The following is a 26,541-nucleotide window of genomic DNA, read 5'->3' on the forward strand; positions in this document are numbered from 1 at the left end:
GAGGGCATTTAAGGTAGCCTCTCCTTCGTTGCTGAGATAGGTAGCTGGTGTCATCTAGATCTCCAGAAATTTCCCTAGTGCCTGATTTCTCTGTAAACCAAAAATGTCTCCCTCAATTATGATATCTCCATTCTTGTTATCATGTATTCTTCCCCTGACTCATACTTTCTGCTCCCTCATGTCCTCGGCATCCCTCTTCTTCTCCCCTTCTCATTCTCCTAGCTCCCTCCCCCTTCTTCCTGTGCTCCCAATTTGCTCAGCAGATCTTGAACCTCTCCCCTTCTCCAGGGGACCATGTATGTCTCTCTTAGGGACCTCCTTGTTTATTAGCTTCTTTGGCAGTGTGGATTGTAGGCTGGTAATCCTTACTCTTAAATCTAAAATCCCATATGAGCGAGTACATACCATGTTTGTCTTTTTGCGATTGGGTTACCTGGCTCAGAATGGTTTCTTCTAGATCCATCCATTTTCCTGCAAATTTCAAGATTCCATTGTTTTTTTTTTTTTTTTTTTTTTCCGCTGAGTAGTACTCCATTGTGTAAATGTACCACATTTTCTCTATCCATTCTTCGGTTGAGGGGCATCTAGGCTGCTTCCAGTTTCTGGCTATTACAAATAGTGCTGCTATGAACATGGTTGAACATATGTCCCTGCTGTATGAATGTACTTCTTTTGGGTATATGCCTAAGAGTGGAATTGCTGGATCTTACTTTAATATCACCTCTTTAGGGAGGAGGCAGTGTGCTTGTGTGCATGTAGAAGGAATTATAAATGGTAATAGTTAGGAGATGCGAGTGTTGCATTAGACTGTCAGCTCCCATCCTTTCCCTGGGCCTTGCAGGATGGCTTACACAGGTGCTCAATAAATGTCACTCTATTAAACACAGGGACTCAATTTTTCAAATCCTTTCTTTGGATTTCTGCTCTTCTCCCAGTGCCCAGCCAATACCACATCCAGTCTGATGCAGTAGGCAAAGCATGTGGAGTCTGATAAAGTTCGACACCCCTCCGGTCCTCAGACCATTCCTTAGCCGTTGACAGCATCACACTCCCCCCATCTACTGGAGCCTATAAAGAAATGGACATGCACGTGAATGCCAGCACTTTTGACAGCTTTATAAACACATATCGGTGCTCAGAACCGTGCTTATACTCAAGTCCCACGAATACTTATTCAATCCAGGAGGTACAACCTGCCATTAAAGTCTCTAAGTCAGTAACGAAGAGTTATCAGGGGCTGAGGAGGGGAGGAGAACACGCGAATCTCGGAAGGCGTGAGAATCTCCGACCACCACACAGCGGGAGAGCACCACCTTCTGAAGCCCTGGGGAGTGCTCAAGCGGGTTCCTCTCGGGGTCCCCGCGGCACGTGGCGGGCTGGGGCCGGAGCGTCGCGGTGGTGGGGGAGGGGAGCGGCGTGGGCCCCGCGGAGGGGTCCAGACAGCCCGGGATACGTTTGAGCAGGCGCCGAGTGCGCAGGCTCAGTCCGGGCGCAACCAGTACCTGCAGATCGGAGGGGGAACCCGACGGCTGCGGGGGTCCGGGCTGCGAGCGCGGAGCCGAGATCCGCTCCCTCGCACCTCGGGACTGCGTACGACCTAACTGTCACTACACCCCTCCCGCCCCATCCGGCGGCGTCCACGCCTAACCGACCCCTGCGTCCGTCTGCAGACGCGGTTTCCCCTGTCACTCCATAGTGGTCGCGCCCGCCTCCCAGCCCCGCCACCCTGGGCCTCCCCCGCCGAGTGTCGCGCGTCGGCGCCGCTGCCACCCCCGCTCGGTGATCACTGCCTTCCCGGCTCCGGCTCCCATCTCGCTCCGGGCCGTCCTTGTTCCGCGGGCCGCCGCGCCCGCTGTCCCCTCAGTCCCCCTTGTCTGGCCGCCGGGCCGCGGCGGGCGGGAGCAGCCGGAGGAGGAGCCGCAGCCGGGAGGGAGGCGGCGTCCCGAGCCCATGGCGTACAGTCAAGGAGGCGGCAAGAAGAAAGTGTGCTACTACTATGACGGTGGGTGGCCGTGGAGCCAACGGCGGGGCTGCGGGGAGGGCGCGGCGGAGCGGACGCGCCGCTCGGGGTGTTAAGGGTGGCTGTCTGCGGGGACAGGGACACGGCCTACCCGGCTTCGCGGTCGTGGCCCGGAGACGGCCGCCCTGGCTCCTCTCGGGTCCTCCGCACGGGCACGCGCAGGTTTGGGGTGTACTGCCTCGAACCGGTCCCCGAGGAACCCCACTCGGCACCCCGGGCCTGACTACACAAAGCCGGCGGCCTGGAGCTCCGCCCCACGTCCCCGTCCCCTCCCCCGCTCGCCGGGTCCCCCTTCTTGCTGGCGATCTGTCTGTGCTGCGCTTCCAAGCCTCACCGGGACCCCGCCGCTCGGGTGGGGCTGCGGAGGAGTTACTCCTGGCGGGAGGCCAAGTTCGCAGAGCGGCGCTGTCTCGCTCGTGTTTTGCGTGGACTCCATCCCTCGCCTTTGTTCGCCGGGTTCTTTGAGCGCCTCTTTCTCAGGGTTCGGACTGAAGGGCTGCATGCACTTCCTCGGTGACAATTAGGGGTTTGGAGTTGGAGCTAGGCAGGCCTGTGGGGAAGTAGTAAGAGGAGGGAGGTAAGCTTGGAGTTGTTCCTACTAGATGGGTCCTAGCATGCCTCTGTGGGAGGTTGTTACCACCCACGTCTTTGTTGCTCTTTGTTCGATATGCAGTTATACCCTGCTCTGGGGGGGTTAGGAGAAAACATGGGCACCTTGCTTAGGAAGGGTGGTGGGGACCCTGCTGCAGGAAACTTTTGAGAAGTGAACTAAATATTCCAAACAGGTAGGGTGGAGCTCACAATGTAGTTAGTGAATGGTACAAGGTGGTGGTAAGGGGTGATTTGGAGTATGGGCAATAATTGTCTGAGTTCTATAGGCTGAGCAGGTCTCGGGTCTCAGTTACACTAAGTAATGCCCTGTCTTTCGGATTTCACCAAGACATTAGTAGATGACTGTTGAGAGAAGGAATAATTTGACAGAACTAGCCTCATTGCCCTGAAAGACCTGACTGATAATCTACAAAGCAATGCAAAGTTGGGAGCTGTTTTCTATATTTTTTGTGTTGAAGTCACAGTATCTTGGAGAGGTAGATAAGAGCCTAGAGATCCTAGGCTGAATGAAACTGACTTTAACTTGAAAATAGTCCTACCTATTCTTGGTTTGGTGGAAATTTTTAATGCTTGGATTTTTTTTGGGGGGGTGGTAGGGGGCGGTTAGAGACAGGGTTTCTCTAGGTGTATCCCTGGCTGTCATGGAACTCGATCTGTAGACCAGGCTGGACTTGAACTCCCAGAAATCCTCCTGTTTCTGCCTCCCAAGTGTTTGGGTTAAAGGTGTGTGCCACCCCTGTTGAGCATTAATACCTGTTTTAATAATAATGATAATAATAATAATAATGAAAGACACCCATGTCTTTGGCTGGAAAATCAAAAACCTTGCAGAAAGCTAGGAGAAAATAGAGAAGACTATCTAAATGACATTTTGTTTTGTTTGGGGGCTTTTTTTTTTTTTTTTTTTTTTTTGAGACAGCCTCTCTGTATGTGGTCCTGACTGCCCTAGAATTCACTATGTAGGCTGATGTCTCACTTACAGAGATCCATCCACATGCCTCTGTCTCCACGTGCTGGGATTAAAGGTGAGTCCTTAAAGGTGAGTCCTTAAAGGCGTGCCCAGCTTAAATTTCAGAGGACTATGTATGTGTTGAATAAATTTATGTGAAGTTACACCATCATGGAGGGAAGAGATGGGAGAACCTGTCAGTTTAAACTTGAATTACATTGTGAAGTTGGATTCATGGCAAACACTTGTCCTGCATTCTCTGATCCACTGGAAAAGATGTAACCCTGTAAATGAATTTGAAAAATTATAATTATAGCTTTTCTAAAGTAAAGGCTCGATTTTTGTTAGAAAGGTTTAACAGTCGGAACGGGTGCTTAGGACCTTCAGCTGTCAGCTGCTGTTGTCAAACAGGACTGTAGCTGTTTCCTGAGCAGCTATTGGTTCCTGAGTTCATGTTTGGAGGTGAGCCATTGTTGAGGGGCAGGATAGGCACTGGTCACAGAGATGGGAGGAATGGAGGAGGTTTTCAGTCATTTGATTTTTTACATATGCCTAGTTGTAAGCAACCAACTGTATAACTGATGGTGGAAGTCTGCTGGGTTATCTGTCTCTTGTCTGTTCTTACTTGGTGTGTATTTAGAATACACTTACTTAACTTCTGAATATTTGCATTTGGGGGAGCTAACAAAACCACAGAGATTCTTAAATTGATGTCATGGTTATGCTGATTAACATGGGATGACATGCTAGACTACACAAATTATTCTCTACACTTCTGTCTTCAATGCCAAACCCTATTCTTGTTTTCAAAAAAAAAGCAGTGACTTAATTGTCTTTTAAATTGTGGACAGAGGGTGCCAAGTAAAGTAATTTTGTATAAGAAAAGCATATGACTTTTAGATGCACAAAGGGTTGGGTTGGCAAAGGGCAATACCAGTAGTAATGGGACTTGAATAATATACTAGTTTAAGCTAGCTGGGGTTTTTTGTTCTGTTTTTCGAGGCAGGGTTTCTCAGTGTAGCACTGACTGTCCTGGAACTCACTCTGTAGACCAGGCTGGCCTCAAAGTCACAGATCCGCCTGCCTCTGCCTCCTGAGTACTGGGATTAAAGGCTCATGCCAGCACCATCCCACTCTAAGCTAGCTGGTTTTAACTTGGTTGGTAGAGGAAGTAGAGGGAAGGAAAAGAAAAGCAGTGAAGAAGCAAATCCTGTAACCATGGCTGTCCTCTTCTTTGTAGGTTTAATGGGGCCAATAGGCACACACTGAGCCTCTAGGCAACTTAGAGTGTTTTCTCTGTGTGCTTAATGAAGAATACTCTGAAGATAAATGTGGTTTTCTCTGTGTTCTGTAGTCTTTGGAATTGTACCCTTTAAATCACAAATCCGCTGATCTTCTGTGAACCTTGGGATATGGGTATATGAGCTATCTATCCCTATACCTCAGAAGAGAAATTAGAGTTGTTCTTAATTGGTGGACTGTGGCTATTGACATCTCTGTAGTTTCCAGAAACACTTTTGAATGTTGGTCATTCTTTATATACTAAAAGACAGTGCTTTGTAAAATGATAGATAGCAAATTATAGCTAATTAGGTAGACACTAAGATCCTTTCTGACCTTAAACTGATGTTATTTTTCTCTACTTAAGTGTAATTTAGCAGATTGAGGTACATTTGATTCTAATTGCAATGCTCACATTTTTAATTGATCTGGAAACATAAACTATGCCTTGTTTTGAATGAAGCTTGGGATCAATCCTATAGTGCCTTCTAATGAATACAGTATAATAGAATTGAATGTATGCATAATTTATATAATTAAGCATCAATTGCTTTACACTTCGCTTATTTTTCTCTGATGGAGATAATCATAATCAAAATGTTTAGAGACATGGTCCAGAGAAAGTCAACACAAATAAGGGCTATCACAATTATCAAAACCATGCCTCCCAATGTACTCCTCACTTAACAGATACAAGACTTCTACAGAGCAGCCACCTGTTGTCAGATTTATTTTATGGTGGTGTCAGTGTCTTGCTAGGTAATTTTTAGTACAACTGCATTAGCTTTTAGCAGCTGTATAAATCTTTACTGTCCATGAAATGGATAATTGTTTTTTGGTGACAGACCTGTGCTAATGAAGCATTGAGGCAGTTTGTGAATACTGATGTTGTCTCATGCAGCATTTAAATTTGGTAGATAACTCTGAAGACATTTCCAGAGCTTTTGAATCCCATTTCCACAGAATTCCTCTATTCCTGGCCTCCCTCACATTTCATCACATCAGAGAGCTTTTCCTCAGTCTTCGGTTACCATTTTTGTTTCTCTGCCTGTCATTTCTGTGGCTCAAGTTTGTTCTCTTCCCACTAGAATAAGTTTCATGAGGGCAGTTTCTAAACTTGAACTTTGCCTTATGGATTAAGAAATGACTAGTGAATCCTTATGAATATTGTAGTTAGAGCTCATTCACATAACACACTCTTACACATTCTAGTTTTTTTTTTTTTTTTTAATTGTATAGATGTGTATGTAGGAGTGTTTTGAAGGAGACACAGGACACAAGAATCGTTCCTGAGAAAAGACACAAGACAGACTGTTATCCCTGGAGTCCTTGGGCACCTAGTTTAGTTGCTTGGCCAGTGACAGGCTCTTGTCAAATGGGTGAGATTTAAAGGGTGTTGGAGGAAGTGAGCTTAGGGAAGGGACAAAAATAGAGGAAAACAGTATTGTGGAAACCCAGGCTCACGATGGTCAAAGTGGAGGGTCAGTCGTGTTAAAACCTTCTACAGGACTCCGTGCTGTATGCAGACAAAATTACACAGTAGTCTTTTTATTCATGTTTTCTTTTTCCTTGATTACTTTTGACAGCTTATCTGTGTACAAGGGTGAAAAGTACTTTATCTTTATTCTTCTTACCTTGATATTTACATATTTTTGCTTCAGAAATACATTTGATTATAGAATGCTGCCCCAATTTTAGTACACAGTATGTTTTTATCTTGAGTCAAGTTTTTCTGGAAGTTATTGATTGGTAAAATATATTTAAGTATTTGAACAAAAATGGAATAACACTTAAAGTTCCCAAATTATCTAACTGACAAAGACCTTAGGTCCGTAAAGTTAAAAAAAAAAAAAAAAAAAAAAGAGAAGGGGGCTGGGTGGTGTTATCTTTTTGTTTAAATTAGATATAAAGAAAAAGAGGAGGCACAAGATGAGACATATTAACCAGTTTATTATAAGCCCGGCAGAGTAGGGAGACTAAGAGAGAAGAGGAACAGGGGTAATGGCTGACCGCCATGGCCTGTCACCATAGAGAGACAGAGAAAGCACGTAGGTGGGAGAAGAGCAGAGCAAAGAAGAAGCAGAGAGAGCCCCGAAGCAGGGAAGTTGGAACTTTTAAAGGGAAGACTGTGCATGCGCACTGAGGTTCCAGGCATGCCCAGAGTCCTCATGCAGGCTGTGAATGCATGGTGGGTGATGTGGTGATGACACGTCCCTGTGCATGCCCTGACTGTTGTCAGGGGGAAGGGTCTGTCTCTTAAAGAGGTCGAGCCGATCAGCATTAAAGCCTGAATCTTTCAGGTAGCTCATCAGTTTAGAGCACTGGCTGCCCTTTTAGAGGACCTGGGTTCAATTCCCAGCACCCACATTGTTGCCCACATCAGTCTTTAACTCCAGGACCAGGGGGTCTTCTTGCCTTTCCTGTCCTCCCTGGGTACCAGGCACAGACATACATGCAAGCAAAACACCAATACACATTAAATAAATAGTTTAAAAAATCAGTTGAGATAACATTTTCTTAAAAAGAAAGAAATCTTTATTAAGAAGTAGATGTCTATAAAATAGCCATATAGAGCTGATACTAAGCAGGAAAAGTTAGAAATTATTATTCTCCCTTCCCTGTACTGTCCAGAAATTGCCTGTCCTGTGCCACAAAATGGGTTTTTTTGTTTTTGAGATTATGTGTTTGCATTTTCTTCTTCCCTTTCCTCCCTACAAACCCTCTCATATATAGTGTCCCCCCTTTCAAATTCATGGCTGCTGTTTTCTTTCATTGTTGCCTCCCTTCCTCCCTCTCCCTTTCTCTGTGTCTCTGTCTCTGTCTCTCTCTCTCTCTCTCTCTCTTTCTCTCTCTCTCTCTCTCTCTTTCTTTCTCTCTCTCTCTCCTAAATACATAAATACAACCTGTTCAGTCTATCCTGTTATTTGTAGATGTTTTCAGGGCTGAGTATTTAGTATTAGATAACCACTTGATGTGCACTTCCCTGGGGAAGACTTGTTTCTCCTGCTGCCATCATTACTTAGTTGCCCGTAGCTCTTTGTCTAGGCTTGAGGCCTCATAAGCATTCCCTGATCTACATTAGCATGACTATTGGAATCCTTGTTCAGGTTATGTTTAAGCAGCCATATTGGTGAGACTTTATGGGTGTAGCTTCTGACATTTCTAGGAGACACATTTGTTACGATAAATCTTTCTGCACAAAAGCTGCCCGAGCCCCACCGCCACGTGTGCACTTTGCACCAGCTGCCCGCCGGAGTTAGGGCCCAAATTAATACACAGAAAGACTTGTATTAGGTACAGTGCTGCTTGGCCAATGACTAGGATTCTCATCTGTTAGCTCAGTCTTAATTATCATAAATCTATATATTTTATAAGACTTATCTTACCGAACGCCTTATTGGCGTCCCTCCTTGCCGGTGGCTCACATCCCGCCACTGGAAGAGGTGCGGAGGGGAAAAGGGAGACACTTCCTGTTTCCTTTGCTTAAATATGAGTCTCCTTGCTATGTCACTTCCTGCCTGGATCACCACTTCTCTACTACATTTCCCAGGATCCTCTTTGACTCCTAGTCCTGCCTAACTTGCTGCCATTGGCCAAACAGTATTTTATTCAACAATCAATAAGATAAACATACACAGAAGTACTTTCCCCATCATCTCCTCTTCTCTGTCTAAATAAAAAGACAATTTATCTTTTATAATAACTGAAGAAAGCTATAATCATAACTATCTGTCTTCAACTCTATCAAAGACCACAGAAGGAAAATATATAAACTCTAGAATTGACAGAGACATCTCGGTGACTGTCCAAGTTGAGGGTTCAACTTATACTTCAACTGTGTGGTAGTCTTTCTTGGCTCTCCCCCTCATGTCTGTAGCCAAGTTCCTCAGGTGGTACCCCCTGGTCAAATCTGATCTCAATTAACTTTGAAGGAATCTATAGCTTTCCATTTCCCATGGAAACGAAAGCATAACCCTCCCTGAACGCAACACATTTTATGACTCCCATTTTGAAGCTAAGACATCCCTAAAGTATCTAGGCTGGTTTAATTCAGCAGTCCTTTCCACAGTCCAGTGTCTCTCAGCAGCTGTCATTGTCCCACCAGCCAGCTCCCAAATAATGACACTGAGATTGTTAATTATGAAAGCTTGACTATTAGCCACTAGCTCTTGTAACTTAAATTAACCCATTTTTTTTTTAAGATTTATTTATTATGTATACAGTGTTCTGTCTGCATGTATCCCTGCAGGCCACAAGGGGGCAGACGATCTCATTACAAATGGTTGTGAACCACCATGTGGTTGCTGGGAATTGAACTCAGGACCTCTGGAAGAACGGGCAGTGCCACTGAGCCGTCTCTCCAGCCCCATACCCATGTTTTTATTAATCTACATTTTACCATGTGGCTTTTACCTCTTTTATCTTGTACCTCTTGTTTCCATGGCTGGCTGGCTTCTCTGCTTGGAAGTCCCATCTATACCTCCTACCTAGCTATTGGCCATTTAGCTCTTTATTAAGGCAATCAGAAGGCACCTGACAAAGACACATCTTTACAGTGTACCTGAAGATTATTCCACAACAAAAGTATAATTTTAAAAAAACAGTTGTCTACACAGGTTAGCAAGATGTATTGTTTCTTGGCTCTGCTGTTTGCATTCATCTTTGAAAAGATAGCCAGCATTCTAAGTGGTCCTGTATTGTAAATTATCTTCAGATAATTTATCAGAAGATAGCTTGTGTTGAAAATCAATTGGAGGTACTATACTAACAAATTCAGTCATACTATTAGAAGACAAGCTTTACAAAATGAATGTTCAGCTGGGGGTGGTGGCAAAAGGCTGAGGTCTTTAAGTAGGATCATGAAATCAATGCCTGCCTGTGCTAAATTCCTGTCTCAAAAAGAATAAGCAGATGTTTCCAGGTAGATAGTGTGAAACATTCTACAGATTTGATTTCCACTGTACAAATGAAATGGTATTATTAGGGAAGATTCTGAAAGAGGGTGTTTTGTTTTTGAGAAAGGGTCTTGCTATGTAGCTCTGACTGGCCTGGAATTATGTATGGAGATAGATCAGGCTGGCCTTGGACTCACATCTGCTGGTGTCTGCTTCCCCAAGTACTAGATGTTCATTCACTACTCCAATCTTAAATTAAGCTTTGTTGTTTTAAGGGCAGGTATAAGGGGTTTGGGGTCTAACTTTTAGTGTATAAACCTGTGTTGAAACAGTAAGATTTACAGGCTGTTAAAATCAATACAACTGTCTTAACAAGTGTTTGAATGTTTTATCTAAATGGCAATATTAATGGTGATTTCTCATTTCTTGCTTGATAAGGCTGTTGTAAAAAGTATCCTTTATAGGACTGATGAGATGGCTCATCAGTTAAGAACATGGAGGCACCTGCTGAGGACCTAGTGTTCTGTTCCCAGCACCCACACAGTAGCTTACAGCCATCTGTAACCCCAGTTCCATGGGATCTGACACATGACCTCCACAGGCACTAGGTCTATATGAGATCTGCTTATGTACATGCAGGCAGATACTCAGTTGCATAAAATAAAAATAAATGCATCTTTTTTAAAAAGTGCCCTTAACCTTAGAAAAGTAGTACATATTTTTTTCTCTAAGTTTGTTGACAGGCTTTCTCATTGTCAGCATTTTATGATGAACAGTAAAACCTTACCTAAAAGTATTTTGTTGTTTAAAATCAAATTTGGCATTATTTTATGTGTTGCTTTAAGACATTGGGATCTAAGAATTTTAACAGACAGGCTACAACTATCTAGTCATGAGCACAAGACTGTTCTTATTACTCTGGAAAATGTCATGAATATGTTGTAGCATACATAGCAAAACTTTCTTTAGACCCTAAATTTCAGTTACCAAAATAGACACTGAGCATTTAAGCCCTCCCATAACACCAGCTCAACTGCAATAAATTTTTTTGGGGTGCCAAAAAGACATCCAAGAAGAGATAGTAGCTGAACAAATTAAAACATACCCCAAACTTCAAGAATACCTTTTATATATCTAAATTTAGAAAACAGACAACAACAACAAAAAAAAAACTCCACTAAAAATGGGTTTCACTTTAAAATTGGCGAACTAAAAGAAATATTTTCCTCCCTCTACAAAGAAATTGAATCCTCAGCATTTATAAAATCTGCATATTAGATTTCTAATACAATTTGAATGTTACAAAAAATCTAATTTTTAGCAACTCTAAGTAAATTAATTTTTTAAGATTGAGCACACATATAAATGTCTACATTGTTTAATGGGCGTCTTTTTTTCTTTTAGGTGATATTGGAAATTATTATTATGGCCAGGGTCATCCCATGAAGCCTCATAGAATCCGGATGACTCATAACTTGCTGCTAAATTATGGTTTATACCGAAAAATGGAAATATATGTAAGTTCTCCTTTGGCACTGTTTCTCTAAACTAGTGTCTGGAAGCATCGTACACTGCTGTGGGCAATGTATTTTAGTAAATGAAAAGATCTGAAAGAAGATGGCTCTTGGTTTTATTCATCTAATCATCTTAAATCACCACCTCACTCCACCGTGGTCTTACGCTGTGTTTCTGAAGAATAGTTTTGCCCAACATACCACATACTTTTATGACATTGCTGAATTGCCTTTGCTGCTAAAAAGAATTGACCTGGTGTTCATGAGATAATTTAATAAAAAAGGAGCTTACCATCAAACCTGATGGCTTGAGTCAATCTCCAGAACTCTCCCAGTGGAGGGAGAGACCTAATTCCCCCAAGTTGTTTTTAGATTCCACATGGGTACAGTGACACACACACTGCCAAAAATAAGTGAACACATTGTAATTTTAACAAGAAAAGAATTGACCTGGATTATTGCAAGAGTTTTGTAGAAAAATTAATCTTATTTATTTTGGTTGTCATATATATGAAATATTGTTGATGATAGCCAAGTTTAAAAAAAAAAATGTAAGATACACAGCCACCTTATGTGTTTGCATAATAAGGGCAGAAGCATATATTAAAAAGTATAAGATAGAATGATACTTAACTACCCAGGGAGAAGAGGGTTGGAAGCAGTTAACAATCCTAAATAGTGTTATGGGAATCATTTTTTTTTTTAGATACAGATACTTTAGAGCAGTGGGAAGCCTTTTCCATTTCCATGTCATCAGTGAAATGGAGCTCTTCAGAACAAAAGTTAAAATAAGTGGAGGCCAGGGTAGACCTTAAGCTGATGGTGTGAGAAGACAGTGATGAAAATCAGTGGCTAGACAGCAGTAAGCATGTGGTAGGGATGAGTCAGAACATGTCAACATGTGACCTGCTTCTACTGACCAAGAGTGACATTCGCTTTCAGGGGGGCTTACTTTGTCCTGGAAGACAAATATATGAGTTTGGATTAGCTTTGTAATTTATTACTCAGGTACATCGAGTTCATTTGAAGAGAATTCTGATGTAACAACTAATAATTCCATTATCTTGGTGTTTTTCTTTTCAGAGGCCTCATAAAGCCACTGCTGAAGAAATGACAAAATACCACAGTGATGAGTATATCAAATTTCTACGATCGATAAGACCAGATAACATGTCTGAGTATAGTAAGCAGATGCAGAGATGTACGTTGTAAACCACGTATTTTATAGTGGTGAAAGTAAATGAATCTTTTCTTGTTGTTTTGTTTGTCAAGACAGGCTTTCTCTGTGTAGCCCGGACTGTCTTTGAACTGATCTGTAGACTAGGCTGGCCTTGAACTGAGACCTGCCTGCCTCTGCCTTATGAGTGCTGGGATTAAAGGTGTGTGCCACCACGGCTGGGCTTAGAATAAATCTTTTTGGGCTTATGTGTAGAGTTGGCAGAGTACGTATTTTTTCCTACTAGTTTAAAATATTAATATAATTACTAATTCAGAAAGTCATTGGACCAATATTAACGTTACATTAGAAAACAAACCAATTTTGAATGTCAGCATGGTCTTTTACTTTTTATTATGCTCCCATGCCAAGTTTAGGATTGGTTGGGAGGTCACACTGTTTTATAAAAAGGAAAAATAATACTTCAGCCTTTTGTTGTTGTTGTTTGTTTTTTGAGGTTTTTGAGACAGGCTCACTTTGTAACTCTGGCTATCCTGAAGCTTGCTAATGCAGACGAGGCTGGCCTCGAACTCACAGAAGCCATCCTCCTGCAGTTTGCCTTCTGTTTGCATGCTTCAGTTACATTGCATTGTAATGTGAAAACTGTTTCCCCTTTGGTGGGACGTTAGTGAAGTGTTCCTTATTCTTCTACATGTTTTCTTTTATAGGTTAAAGATTTTGTTGTTAGAGACTGGTAGTAAATTGAATTTAAAAAGTATTGCAGAATATCCTAAAACATTTGGAATGCTATCTTTTGAAGCTTAATATTGGAGTCAGTTCCATCAGTGAGAGATGGGCTTTTTATGATGTACTTCAGTGATGATTATATTTTTTATTTAATTTAGTTGATAAGAATTTCCTAAGTTCATAGAACTTAATATATTTCTCTACTGGAGACTATCCCATTTGATCGATACAGGCTACGATAGGACAGATATTACTCATTTACAGGTTTTTTGTTGTTTTCATTTAGGATTTACACAGTGAGTTATTGATAGCCCTTGGGTATATGATAGGGTTTTTTTAAAGCCTTCATCATGCTGATTTATATTAAATCATATTTGAGCAACAAAAAACTACAAGTGATTTCTTTCTAGTACCTGTAATTTGTAAGTCTGTGAGACAGTTGTCCTCTTCCTAAAGGGGCTGTAAGTTGGAGTATGAAGAATGACTAAGAATGGGTTATACACAACTTCTGTAGTGTTTTCTTTCCGCACAAGGAACCAAGTATGTCATGACAGTGTGACATGTGTATCTATATATCTTATTGTCTCAGCACCCCGTTCTTCTGGATCTTTGTTCCATGAAACTGTTTAATTCTTAGCATCTTCTAAAGTTAATGTTAACCACAGAAAAGACAAAATATCTGTTAACATTTTTTAATACTAATATATGCTTCAGTTATGGATTCTGTGTGTGCCTAAGGAGTTCTAAAGATGAGTTAAAAATGACTTGGAGCTACATAATTTTTTAAATTGTGACTAATTTGCTATTATTTAAGGAGAAAACCAGATTTATGCCTGTTTTACTTTATTGTAGACTTTTTATTATTTGTTGGTGGTGGTTGGGTAGAGCTACTTCACAAGTATCCTGGTAAGATTTGGTAATGGTATTCCACAGATACCAATATAATTGTTGAGACTAAAATATGACTTATATTTTTGCTGTATGATGTCCTGAAACAAAAACATTTGTAATAGCTTTTAAGAAAAAGCTTTCGCCGGATGTTGGTGGCACACGCCTTTAATCCCAGCACTCGGGAGGCAGAGGCAGGCGGATCTCTGTGAGTTCAAGGCCAGCCTGGTCTCCAGAGCGAGTGCCAGGATAGGCTCCAAAGCTACACAGAGAAACCCTGTCTCGAAAAACCAAAAAAAAAAAAAAAAGAAGAAGAAGAAGAAGAAAAAGCTTTCAATCATTTGCATAATGGGTTGAATTTAATGAAATTCGTCTCCCACAGTTAACGTTGGAGAAGATTGTCCAGTATTTGATGGACTCTTTGAGTTTTGTCAGCTCTCCACTGGTGGTTCAGTTGGTAAGTATCCTGGGTCATTGAGATTTAAACATGATCTGAAGGGGCTGTGGTGTCTTTGTAGTTTTGTCTAAAGTAGACGTTGTTTGTTTTGTTTTTGTTGTTGTTTTTCAAGACAGGGTTTCTCTGTGTAGCTTTGGAGCCTATCCTGGCACTCACTCTGGAGACCAGGCTGGCCTCGAACTCACAGAGATCTGTCTGCCTCTGCCTCCCGAGTGCTGGGATTAATGGCGTGTGCCACCAACGCCTGGCTTAAAGTAGACATTTTAATGATAGTAAGATTTCCTTTTGTTTGTTTTTGCTAGACTGTGTCACCTAGGTAGGCCTCAAACTCATAGTCCCCCTGCAGCTGCCTCCTGAATACTGAGGTTACAGACATGTGTTGTCATGCCAACATAATAGCAGTAGTTTTGTTGTTTTGTTTTATTTTTGAGACAGTTTCACTCAGTACTCCTGGGTGGCCTGTAGCTCACTGTGGTGCCCAGGCTGGCCTGTAGTTTGTGGAAATCCTCCTGCCTTAGCCTCTCAAGCACTGGGATTACAGGCATGTAAAGTTATGGTATACTATTCAGTCTTCCATTAGTGTCACTCAACCTGAGACAACTTTGAAAAGAACTGTTGATTTTGGTTCACAGTTTGATGGCTTAAACCATGACTAACCCTGTTGCTTTGGGACTGGTAGCACATTATGGGATGTACATTTTTGCAGAGGAAAGCCCATTTACCTCATGGCTGCTGAATGGGGACTTTTTAAAGATCAGCCCTCCAGTAAACTAAAATCAAACCTCAAGTCTTCCATCACCTGCCAATGGCACCACAGTGGCATCTAAATGTTTCACATGGTTCTGGGGTATATATAGTTGGAATTTTCATTGTGCTGGAAGTACCTCCCAAATAAAGACACGGTGACCTATTATTAATTATGAATGCTTGGCCTTAACTTAGACTTGTCCCAAGCTCTTTTAACTTAATTTACCCTGTTTCCATTCATTTATGTTTTGCCTTGGGCTGTTACCTTTATTTCTGATCATCATACTTTTCTACTTCCTTGATATCTGGCTGACTGGCCCCCTGCCACTGCCTGTCATCTCCTTTTTTTCTCCCTTAGCCTAAATTCCTTCTACTTAATCTCCCTGGCGGGAAGTCCTTCCTATACCTCCTTTCTTGCTGTTGGCCATTCAGCTTCTTATTAGACCAATCAGGTGTCTTGGGCAGACAATGTAAAACAGTAATACATCTTTACATAACTAAACAAGTGCAACACATCTTTACATAGTTAAACAACTATTCTGCAACATAAACAAATGCAGCACATCTTTACAGATATTCCACAACACTGGGGAGGCATTTCAGGTTCAAACTAGAAAGTGAAATTGTCCTTAAAACACCTGTGTTTAACAATCAAGAAAAGTTTTTAAGTTTTTGTATTTAGAGACTTTTTCTGCCATTTTTACTACAACTTCCCATGTATACTCCATTTAGTTAAGTAAACTGTAGGAAAATAGTCCTAAATGATAATCCTTAGCTTTTCAACATTAAATCTTTTTTCTTTTTCTTTTCTTTTTTCTTTCTTTTTTTTTCTTACACGTGACATATTTAATAGGGCTTCACTTAAAGGGATTTTGTGTAAACTGATTTTTTTTATTTTAAATATTTTATAAATACCATGACATGTTTCTACTTAGCTGGGGCTGTGAAGTTAAACCGGCAACAAACTGATATGGCTGTCAACTGGGCCGGAGGATTACATCATGCCAAAAAGTCAGAAGCATCAGGATTCTGCTATGTTAATGATATTGTACTTGCCATCCTTGAGTTACTAAAGTAAGTTCATTCAAACTGAGCTTTCCCTGTGATCAAATCTCTTTTAATGAAATAAAAAGTGATTTTAAAGAATATGAAATAAATCATGATAGTTTAATCCTGAATCTTATATGGATTCATTACAAGCCAATGCAGAGGTATGAGAAAGTATTCCACTACTCAGGAAGACGAAGAAATAGCACAGATGTCTAAAACTATCATTAAATGGTCTTTTAAAAGTTGTTAGAAATTGTTTGTGAATTTAGGTTTGCATTCGTTTTAACTAATATAAATATTGCTAAGACTTTGGAAGTGTTAATGTCCATAATAACTTGTAGACAAAACTTTGAAACCTGTTTTAAAGGAAGTCTGTCTCCCCACTTAGTGAGCCTGGCTGACCCAGCTCCCTCATTCCAGAAAGGCTTTGTCCTCTACTCATAGGCACAGTTTTGCCTGATTGCTGAAAGAGGTTTGGAATTTATTCTTAATTGCTGTTTCAGAGAATTTGAAGGTACTAGGAATTTGGAGATTTCTAAAGTTAGATCATTTTTCACTATTAACTGTAATAGTTTAGTAGATTGTATTTGAGATTTTGCTGAGTTTGTGTTTTACAGACTTTGAAAATGTTTGTGCTCCACATGTACTTTCCAAGAGTTAAAACTTGGTATTGATACTTTAAATAAACAGAAACTCAGCATTGACAAGTGACGTGTCTTTGACTCACCCAGAACCAACAAATATCTGAAATCAGTTTTAATTGACTTGAAGTTTTTTCCACTCTCTTCAACTCTGAGCAGTTTGCTGCTCTTTTTCTTTTCAAAGCTCAGAGTCGGGAGCAAGCTCAATTTGTTCCTTCACCTGGTAAAACTGGGCATGATTTATTCAATTTGTTTGCTAAGCAGCTCTCCTTGCTTGTCTAACACATTGGCCACCTGAAAACTTTGATCATTTTTCATTTTTAACTTTGTGAAGAAATTCTGCTATGATGAGTCCCACTGTTTGCAATTTTCATAGATTCTCTTACTGATTTTTTTCTGGGCCTTGAGAACATGATAAGTACCTGGTTTGATAATTCAGTTTGCATTGTATTTTAGCATAGCCATGCATCTTTGGATAATAAATAAAATGTCTTGAATCAGCTGCAGTGACGAGACAATCATTTTACTACTTTAAACAGAGAATTTAACTCTTCTTTGAGATTCATTTTTATTTAATATTTATTTATTTATTTATTTATTTATTTATTTATTTATTTATTTTTGCCTACATTTATGTCAGTATCCACAGAGGCCAGAAGAGCAGATAGATCCCCAGGGATTGTAGTTACAGACAGTTATGAGCTGCCATGTGGATGCTGGGAATTGAACCTGGGTCCTCTGGAAGAGCAGCCAGTGCTCCTAACCAGTGAGCCATCTGCAGGCCCCATCCCCCCTTTCTTGGTTTTGTTTTTGTTTTGTATACCCCTGGCTTTCCTGAAACTCACTCTGTAGACCAGACTAGCATCGAACTCAGAGATCTTCCTGCCTCTGCCTCCCAGGTGCTGGGATTAAAGGGGTATGCCACCACACCTGGCAATGCTGAAATTTTCTAAAGTAGCAACTGGCATAATCTTTGGGTGTGAATATATAGAAATGTATGGCTGTCTTTAACATGCATAAAAGAGAGTCCTAGATTTTCTTGGTTGCCCAAAGGTCTGGCAGCTCACTTAGACTGGCAGTGAGTTAGAAGGGTTGAGTATTGTACAACCAAGCAAGTTCCTGAGTCTGCTTACTTGTGCTTTCCTTTCAGGTACCATCAGAGAGTCTTGTATATCGACATAGACATCCATCATGGTGATGGTGTTGAGGAAGCTTTTTATACAACAGATCGTGTGATGACAGTTTCATTCCATAAGTATGGGGAATACTTTCCTGGAACAGGAGATTTGAGGGTAAGGCCAAATCTGTCAGAATATCAGATGAGTTTAGGAGGTTGCTAATTTCTGGAGGAGCCAAGTTGTTTTTTGTTCATTGTTTGCTTGTTTGTGTATTTGTGATGGAACCTGGACATCTAGAATTAGGTTATTGGCTCTGTTTCTTGGTACAGATATGTGGCCTTGCCTTAATTTGGTTGTTTAGTTATAATGAGACCTAGGCATTGGGGGGTTTCTTGCTGTAGATGTATGGCCTTGCCTTAGTTGAGCAATTGTTTGGATCATTGTTCACTGTTACGATTTGTCAAGTTGTGGCCAGTTCAGTGGTACTTGGTGTTTAGTTTTGACCACTCTGTTTATGTAGGAATGGTGTATAGGAAATGATTTCAAGTCAGCTAGGCGTAAGTGACGATCTGACAAAGTTCGGTGGTCTTGGCAGGTTCTGCAGATAGTCCTTGGGTAGCAGAGACTGGTGTCACAGTGGGAATGGACAGAGTGCTCTATAGCAGTGGGGTGCAGGATATCACACTGTCCTCAGATGGTTGTGGATTAGGGGAGGCCACACAGGGTCTTTATCCAGGATCAAGGGCACAGAGGACCACATAGACCCAGGGCTTCTTGGTAGGTTGTGTGGAAGACTGATTTTTGGGACCCTCACTGGGATTGTGGTCACAGGGCTCCAGGGTGGTGCAAAGGGTGCGGTTGGTATTGGCTCTGGAGACCTCCCTTACCAATGGTTCTGGGTCATAGGACACCTTTCAGTTTGAGAATGATGAAGTAAGTGGGGTCTGCCTTTACATCTTGTAAAATCATTTCATACCTAATCAGATTGAGGTTTGTAAGAACTTTTTACTTTGTTTTTGTGTGTTGGGAGTGATATGAGTATGGCACGTTAAAGGATACCATGCAAGAGTCAGTTCTCTCCTGCCATGTGGGTGGGTCCTGGGGATCAAACTCATTGAGCTTTACCTGCTCAGCCCTTCTGCCAGCCCAAGCTACAAGACTTGTGTTTTATTTGTATTAACTGAATGAATGATGCTGTTAAGTTTCTTCCCTAAAACTTGCTTTAGAGCTTAGGAAGTATGTCTACAAATACTGGATCATACACCTGTTTATTTTATTTTTTTTTTATTATTTCCTTTTTCAGATTTGTGTTGCTTGATCTTCTAATCATTTCAAACTAAGTCAAGTTTTTTGTTATGGAATAATCTCTTAAGATCTGTTTTTGTTTATAGGATATTGGTGCTGGAAAAGGAAAGTACTATGCTGTCAACTTTCCCATGAGAGATGGTATAGATGATGAGTCCTATGGACAAATTTTTAAGCCTGTAAGTACTGCTTTCAAAAGTAAAGTGGAGTTGTAAAATATCCTTAGATACTAATGTGTCTTGTTCTGAGTCTAGATAATCTCAAAAGTGATGGAGATGTACCAGCCTAGTGCTGTGGTGCTGCAGTGTGGTGCAGACTCACTGTCTGGTGATAGGCTTGGCTGCTTCAATCTCACTGTCAAAGGTAAGCGCTGCTTCCCACGAAAGTTCTCACTGTGGAGCGCTGAAGAGATGGTTAAGAACCTGGGTTCGATTCGCAGCTCCCACATGATGGCTCATGACCCAATGTTATTCCAGTTCCAGGGGATCTAGCACCCTCTTTGATTTCCACAGGCACCAGGCATCGCACATGGTGTACAACATACACATTTTTTAAAAAGTATTTTGAGAAAAAAAATTTAAGTTCTCATTGTTATTTTTTGCTTGCCAACTTGATGACTTGATGCCAAACTTTGTAGTTGTATGGGTTTTTTTGTTTTGGTTTTTTGGTTTTTTTGGTTTTTTGGTTTTTTTGGTTTTTTGGTTTTTTGAGACAGGGTTTCTCTGTGGCTTTTAGAGGCTATCCTGGAACTAGCTCTTGTAGACCAGGCTGGCCTCGAACTCACAAAGATCCACCTGCCTCTGCCTCCTGAGTGCTGGGACTAAAGGCGTGTGCCACCAACACCTGGTTTGTAGTTGTATTTTCAGTGGGTTTTTTGTTTTTGTTTTTTTCTATTTTTTTTCCCTTTTGTGGGGGGTGGGGTGGGGTTATGTGGCTGACTAGTAATCTTGTTTCCCAGCAAGTCCTTCCTGTGTTGCCATATTTGTGTTTATACATTTATCCATGAATAGTTAGTTGCCATCCTAACTGGCACAGGAGTTGTCAGTGTTTTTAATCCATTATATCAGTTTTAAATAATTTGTTTGCTGTTACAGTGATGAGGATTTGCTCTGATCTGCATGCTCTTCCCACATCTGTTCATAGCTGTAAGAATCTGGGCCATGGCCATTGCTAAACAGCAGCAGCACACCAGTCACTTTTTTGCTGACTTTTTTGTTTGCTTAGTTTCCTCTTTGCTCATTACTAAACTGAATTTGGAAATATATTCTGCTCAGCTGTATCAGGTGCTCCGTCCCTGACCTAAGAATGGTCCTCCTGTTTGAACTAAGTGTCCTCCTGGGTCTAGTGGGACATAGAGCCCTCTGCTTCTGTTTTACTACACCTCCCTGATCAGTGTGCTCTCCATTTCCCTCTTAGTTGTTACCTCTGGCAGAACACGTTTGTTTTGTTTTTGTTTTTTGAGACAGGGTTTCTTTGTGTAGCCCTGGCTGACCTGGAATTCTCTTTGTAGACCAGGCTGGCCTCCGCCTCCCACGTGGTAGGATTAAAGTTGTGAGCCACTACCACCTGGCTTAGAATAAACCTTTTTAAAGAACAAGCCTTCATAGTAAAGTTAATGTTTGGATCAGAAATGGCTTGTCATGCACATTGCATATATTGCAGTAAAGTCCTTTTTTTCCAAGTGAACTTTGCAGTAGCAATTAGCTTTAAATGAAGGCATCTTACTTTGAATTCTCTTATAAGATGTAAAGAATCCTAAAATAGCACTTTTAAAATAACTAAATATAGATGTTAACAACTACTTATGATTGCACTCTGCAGACCAGCCTTAGGACTGTGGTATAAGTCTGTTACCCTACTTCGCGTGTATTGAGTTGGCCACACAAAATTAGTTGCCCACTTTCTTGGTAGGTCAGCATTCAGTTAGCAGCACTGTCAAGTTGTTGCCTCAGAAGTGTTACTAACCATTTAGTGTCAAAGCAGATAGGAGTTCCCTGAAGTGACCTGTCTGATGTGCCCTTCTTTCTTGGTGCTAGCAACTTATACACTGCAATGAGCAGTAACCCCACTTCTAGTGTTTATATTTAAAAGTAGTAGTTTTCATTATAAACTGCATTTGACCCTTACAGTATATATATGTTGTGTTTCAGAAGGTAGAGGAAGTTCATTTGTGTAAAGCACATAAGGATGTTTGTAATTCCATTTTAAGACTTAGAATAAATGCACTTTCCTACGACTAGCCTCAGCTACATTCTCTCAGGCCTAGTGAAGTCAGCCACCTGATGTCCAACTTGCTCCACTTAATTGTTTTTTCCATGCTTCTTCCTCTTTGGGGTTCTAGCCTTCATTTTATAAAATCCCTTTATGGTTACTTGGCCTGGGCTGGGTGGTAGTATGGGATGCTGTTTTGCTGCTGTTCCTGTAGTCTGCATAGAAACTTCTGTCCTCACAAATGTCCACATGGTTCTATCAGAAACACTTGTTCCAGCAGGAGATGCCAGTTGACAATTACATGAAGGAAACAGTTAATTAAACATAAAAATAAACTTCCCTTAGTTAATGGTGATCTTTTTTCTTTATGTCATTTTAATTTTTTCCAAATTACTTTAAACTTTGTTATGAAAAGGTTACAAAAATCAACAAAGCATCACACACTGGAGTTAACCAGACCCCAAGACGGTAACTCACTGATGATCTATGCTGAGCGTTGCAGTGAAATATCCACCCCACACCTGTAGCGCTGACCACACTCAAACAGATGTGGTCACAGGTGCAGACATGATGGGTGGGTTTAGGTCTGGGGTCGGGACAGGTGGCTCTCTCTTGCTTCCGGTGGGGTCACAGAGGGCAGCCTGGAGCTGGAACTTGTGGCCATCACCACTTCTTGTATGAGTGCATTCTCCCTCTTATACAGTTACATTAGCCTATTTTGAGACTAGTCCTGTGAATCTTGATCCGTACATCCACAGAGCATAGCCACCATCCTGGTACCAGGCAAAAGTCACTCAAAGGGATTTTTTTTTTTTTTTAATTAAGGCTAAAGACAATAAAGAGTGGGGGAAATTACTCTTTAACAAGCATGAATTTCTTGGTCTTAGGTCATGCTAAATGTGTAGAAGTAGTAAAAACTTTCAACTTGCCATTGCTGATGCTTGGTGGAGGTGGCTATACAATCCGAAACGTTGCTCGGTGTTGGACATATGAGACTGCAGTTGCCCTGGATTGTGAAATTCCTAATGGTAAGTGTTGAAGTTGTGGTATCTACTAGAACATCTGATGTGCAGAAATAAATGAATGGGACATTGCAGCCAGAGGCCTGGAACGTGCAATCTTACTGATGAATAAATGATTAGATTGCAAGTCTATGAGGGTATTCCCTGTGTTTTCACTTCCAAGCCTTCCTTCGGGAGTATTTCTCTATCGGGATCTGGATTAGTGTTTGTTAGCTTCTATGGAAACTAAGCTTTCAGTATGTAACTTGTTTTTCATTGTTTTTAATAGAGTTGCCATATAATGATTACTTTGAGTATTTTGGACCGGATTTCAAACTGCATATTAGTCCTTCAAACATGACAAACCAGAACACTCCAGAATATATGGAAAAGATAAAGTAAGAACTCATCTCATGTTAATGCAAGTTTAGAAGGCTACATAAGGTCATATAGAGAATGCTATTTTAGCTGTATGCATCAGATATTTCCTTGGTTTTTAAAGGATTTGAAACTTTAAGAATACTAATATTTTAATCTACTATATCAACACAAATGCAGAACCTTTGTAAACAAACATTTTTATTCAAGTGCAATTTTAAATTGCCAAGGGCACTAAATTTTACCCTTTCTTGCTTTCCCTTAAAATGGTGCTTTGTTTGCATTATCTGAAACGGTTTATTAAAGCTTTATCTCTACAGAATGTAGAGACACGTCGGTATGGGTTGTGATCATCTTTACTGTAGACTAGCTGTGTGATATTGGGCAAGTACACTTGTTGCCTCATCATTAAATGGGGAATGAATTAGTTAGTGCCCACCTCTTTATCTGTGGATTCAATTAGTATGTGCAAAGAATTCCTGTTTAAATGTTGTTTTGTTCAGTAAGTAGTTAACTAAATGAAAGATGATGTTGTTTTGTTTAATGTTTCTACCTGTGGATCACAGGAACTTTACATAAAGTGGTTTTGTCTAATAAATTGTGTTATTTAGACAGCGTTTATTTGAAAATCTTCGAATGTTGCCACATGCACCTGGCGTTCAAATGCAAGCGATTCCAGAAGATGCTGTTCATGAAGAGAGCGGGGATGAGGATGGAGAAGATCCGGACAAGCGGATTTCGAGTAAGAAGCCCTTGCTCTGTATTCTTGCTTTTCTCTGGTTCATCAAAATAAGACTTGAAACTGAAGGCAGTGCACAGGCGTGTTTCACCTAGCACGTGTGGTGATTGTCCTTTCCTCCATTTAATTGCATGTAGATTTATTTAGCTTCCTGATGTCTCAAAGCCTGAAGTAATAATACCAGTCTTATTGTGTGTGAGTACACAGATATGGCTAAGTCCAGAAACTTAAGTATTCCGTTTCCTCAGTGGGCTGAGTTGAATGTGGTAACTGCTTATATATGTATTGATGTATGTAATGATTGTTGAATCTGGCTATTGTCAAATTTATTTATTTATTTGTGTGTGTGTGTGTGTGTGTGTGTGTGTGTGTGTGTGTGTGTGTGTGTGTGTGTATCAGTTCGTGCATCAGACAAGCGGATAGCTTGTGATGAAGAATTCTCAGATTCTGAGGATGAAGGCGAAGGAGGTCGTCGGAATGTTGCTGATCATAAGAAAGGAGCAAAGAAAGCTAGGATTGAAGAGGACAAGAAGGAGACAGAGGACAAAAAGACAGGTCAGTTTGTGGTTTGGTGAAAATTTCATTGTCACTGTTACTGCTTAAGAGTTGCACTGTAGCTTTTAGAAGCTCCCATAGTCACACAAGGGTCAGGGCTCGAGCTGTCATGAGGTACCTTTCCCTTGAGTAAATGATGCTTGCCTCTGAAGCTTGTCGTTTAATGTTTTCAGAATTCTTTTCAAGCGTTTTCAAGTGTATGTGCTCGCATTGTCTTTGTGATAGAGAAACTTCATCTCCTTGATAACACAGACAAAGAAAAAAGAGGATCCATTACATGTCGTGGGATGGGGAAAAGGAAACAACAGAGCAGTCACAAACATTGCTCCAAACTATTTAACGTTGTCTTAGTGAAGCAAAAGTTAAGTTCATTGTCCTTTGAAAAGTTGCTTTAAACATGAAGGCTCTTCAGGAACTAAAGAAACTAAAACAGGAACAGTAGGAAGGGGCTTAGGTGCGGGCTATGGAGGACAGTTTCTGCTGTCTTCATGCATTTCAGAATGTAGCGTGCACGCCATTGTGGCACCTCCCTAGAGGGTTCACATCTCTGGTTGCTGTGCTGCCATAGGCAGAGGTAAGGAATGGGAAGTAGCCTGTTGAGCATTTGTTTCCTCATACTAACAATGATAATGAATGCAAGTGGTAGTTAACCTGTTAATCATCCGAGGCAGCCTCACCATGTAGGTCTGGCTGGTCTGGTTATTTAACTTGCTGCCACCCTCATGATGTGACCCCTGGGATCTAATGTGGGAGGAAGATAGTGACTTCTACAAGCTGTCTCCTGCCCCCTGTGGATGCCATGCACACCCTGTAAATAAATACTTTAAAACAGTGAGTTCGCTTCTGCTTGCTTTTAGGATCATGTGTCTTACAGCAGACACACTCATCTTCGGCTCCTGTCTTACCACTGCCTCTGCCTCATAGTCCTTTTAAGTTTTTCTCCAGCACACACTGTTCACTCTTACCCACTGAGAGTGTGTTTATGCCTTGGGACCCCAAGTGTCCTTCCTCTGACAGACCGCTTTCCTGACCTGTGCTCTACGCTGGTTGGAAGTTCTTCACGGTACCTGCAGTACCGTGATGCTTCAGAACTGGAAGTTAAAGAGGGTGCAAGCATATGGGCATGCTGACAGTGAGCCCCTGCATCTCTCACTCAGAGCCTAAGGACACTTTCTAGTGACAATTCAGGAGCAGTGAGTTTAGTGTAGCTTCTTATAATTTAAGATAAGGCGTATATATTTCATATTTCAAAATAGGTTTTAATCTTTTCCTTCTGTCTTTAGATGTTAAGGAAGAAGACAAATCCAAGGACAGTAGTGGTGAAAAAACAGATTCCAAAGGGTGAGTGGTGCTTCTCACCTCAGAGACTAACAGTCATACATGTGTTTGGGGAAGCCGTGTATACTTGACATACTGGACTAACCCAAGAACGTGGAACATTGTACTCCAAGAGAGAAATCTTCTGAATGGGGTTAATGTGTCCTAGACTATTTTGCTTTAAACTTTGTTTGGGATCATGGTTTTCATAACGTGAAACTCCTGTGCTTGGAATATTTGGTGTTGGGAGACAGGCTGAGTTAGGTGAAGCCTGTTGGAGAGGTTTATTATCAGAATGCATGTGTGGCTAGGTATGAAGGCTGAGGCCGGGGGATTGCCATGAATTTCAGTCTTGAATGAGCTACATAGTGAATTTTAAAAATGGGGGTCTAAGCTGAAGAGTGAGCTTCCGTGTCAAAAGCAATCATGTGTGCTTGGCCACACACAGTTGATGCTAATTTTCAAGAATAACTTGGAATGCTTAGTTGTAAAACCATCAAAAGATTAAAACATTTATCTTTCATTGCTCAGAGACAACACTGAATTACTTGGTGTGAATTGACAAGACTTGATCAGTAGCTAGGCCGGTGCTCTTCAACCAAGACTACTGTTTGTAATATTTCATGTTACCTCTCTCAACAGAGCCAAATCAGAACAACTCAGCAACCCTTGAATTTGACTCCCCAACTTAAAGATCCTCCTGAAAAGTGAGACGATATGGGATGAGAAACCTTTGATGTCTGAGGACTCCTGGCTTCATTTTATACTGTTTTGGCATGGACTGTATTTATTTTCAGAATGGCTTGTTTTTAATTTTCTTGGCAAGTTTTATTGTGAGTTTTTCTAATTATGAAGCAAAATTTCTTTTTTTTCCACCATGCTTTATGTGATTGTATTTAAATTGATGTGTTATTATGTCAAAAACAGGATCTATTAAAAAACAGCAATTGGCCTTTCTGA

General features: G+C 41.1%; 1 protein-coding gene across 1 annotated transcript; it reads left to right on the forward strand.

The window, feature by feature from the left end:
• The first annotated feature begins 1,735 nt into the window (after window positions 1-1,735).
• On the forward strand, window positions 1,736-26,541 carry Hdac2 (histone deacetylase 2). The gene is made up of 14 exons (XM_027402138.2): window positions 1,736-2,002; window positions 11,162-11,274; window positions 12,355-12,472; window positions 14,445-14,519; window positions 16,202-16,340; window positions 18,108-18,249; window positions 19,467-19,559; window positions 19,635-19,743; window positions 22,479-22,619; window positions 22,882-22,990; window positions 23,582-23,712; window positions 24,109-24,264; window positions 25,548-25,605; window positions 26,224-26,541. Exons 1-14 carry the CDS (start codon window positions 1,951-1,953, stop codon window positions 26,252-26,254), a joined length of 1,467 nt encoding a protein of 488 aa, XP_027257939.1. The 5' UTR covers window positions 1,736-1,950; the 3' UTR covers window positions 26,255-26,541.

The sequence above is a fragment of the Cricetulus griseus genome, chromosome 2, assembly GCF_003668045.3.
Source record: "Cricetulus griseus strain 17A/GY chromosome 2, alternate assembly CriGri-PICRH-1.0, whole genome shotgun sequence".
Lineage (NCBI taxonomy): Eukaryota > Metazoa > Chordata > Mammalia > Rodentia > Cricetidae > Cricetulus > Cricetulus griseus.

Excerpts from the sequence above, each read along its gene's own strand:
- Hdac2 (XM_027402138.2), top strand. The coding sequence starts at position 1,951 with ATGGCGTACAGTCAAGGAGGCGGCAAGAAGAAAGTGTGCTACTACTAT. Across the intron at positions 19,560-19,634 it reads ATGGACAAATTTTTAAGCCT|ATAATCTCAAAAGTGATGGA; the intron begins GTAAGTACTGCT and ends TTCTGAGTCTAG. Across the intron at positions 23,713-24,108 it reads TCCGGACAAGCGGATTTCGA|TTCGTGCATCAGACAAGCGG; the intron begins GTAAGAAGCCCT and ends TGTGTGTATCAG.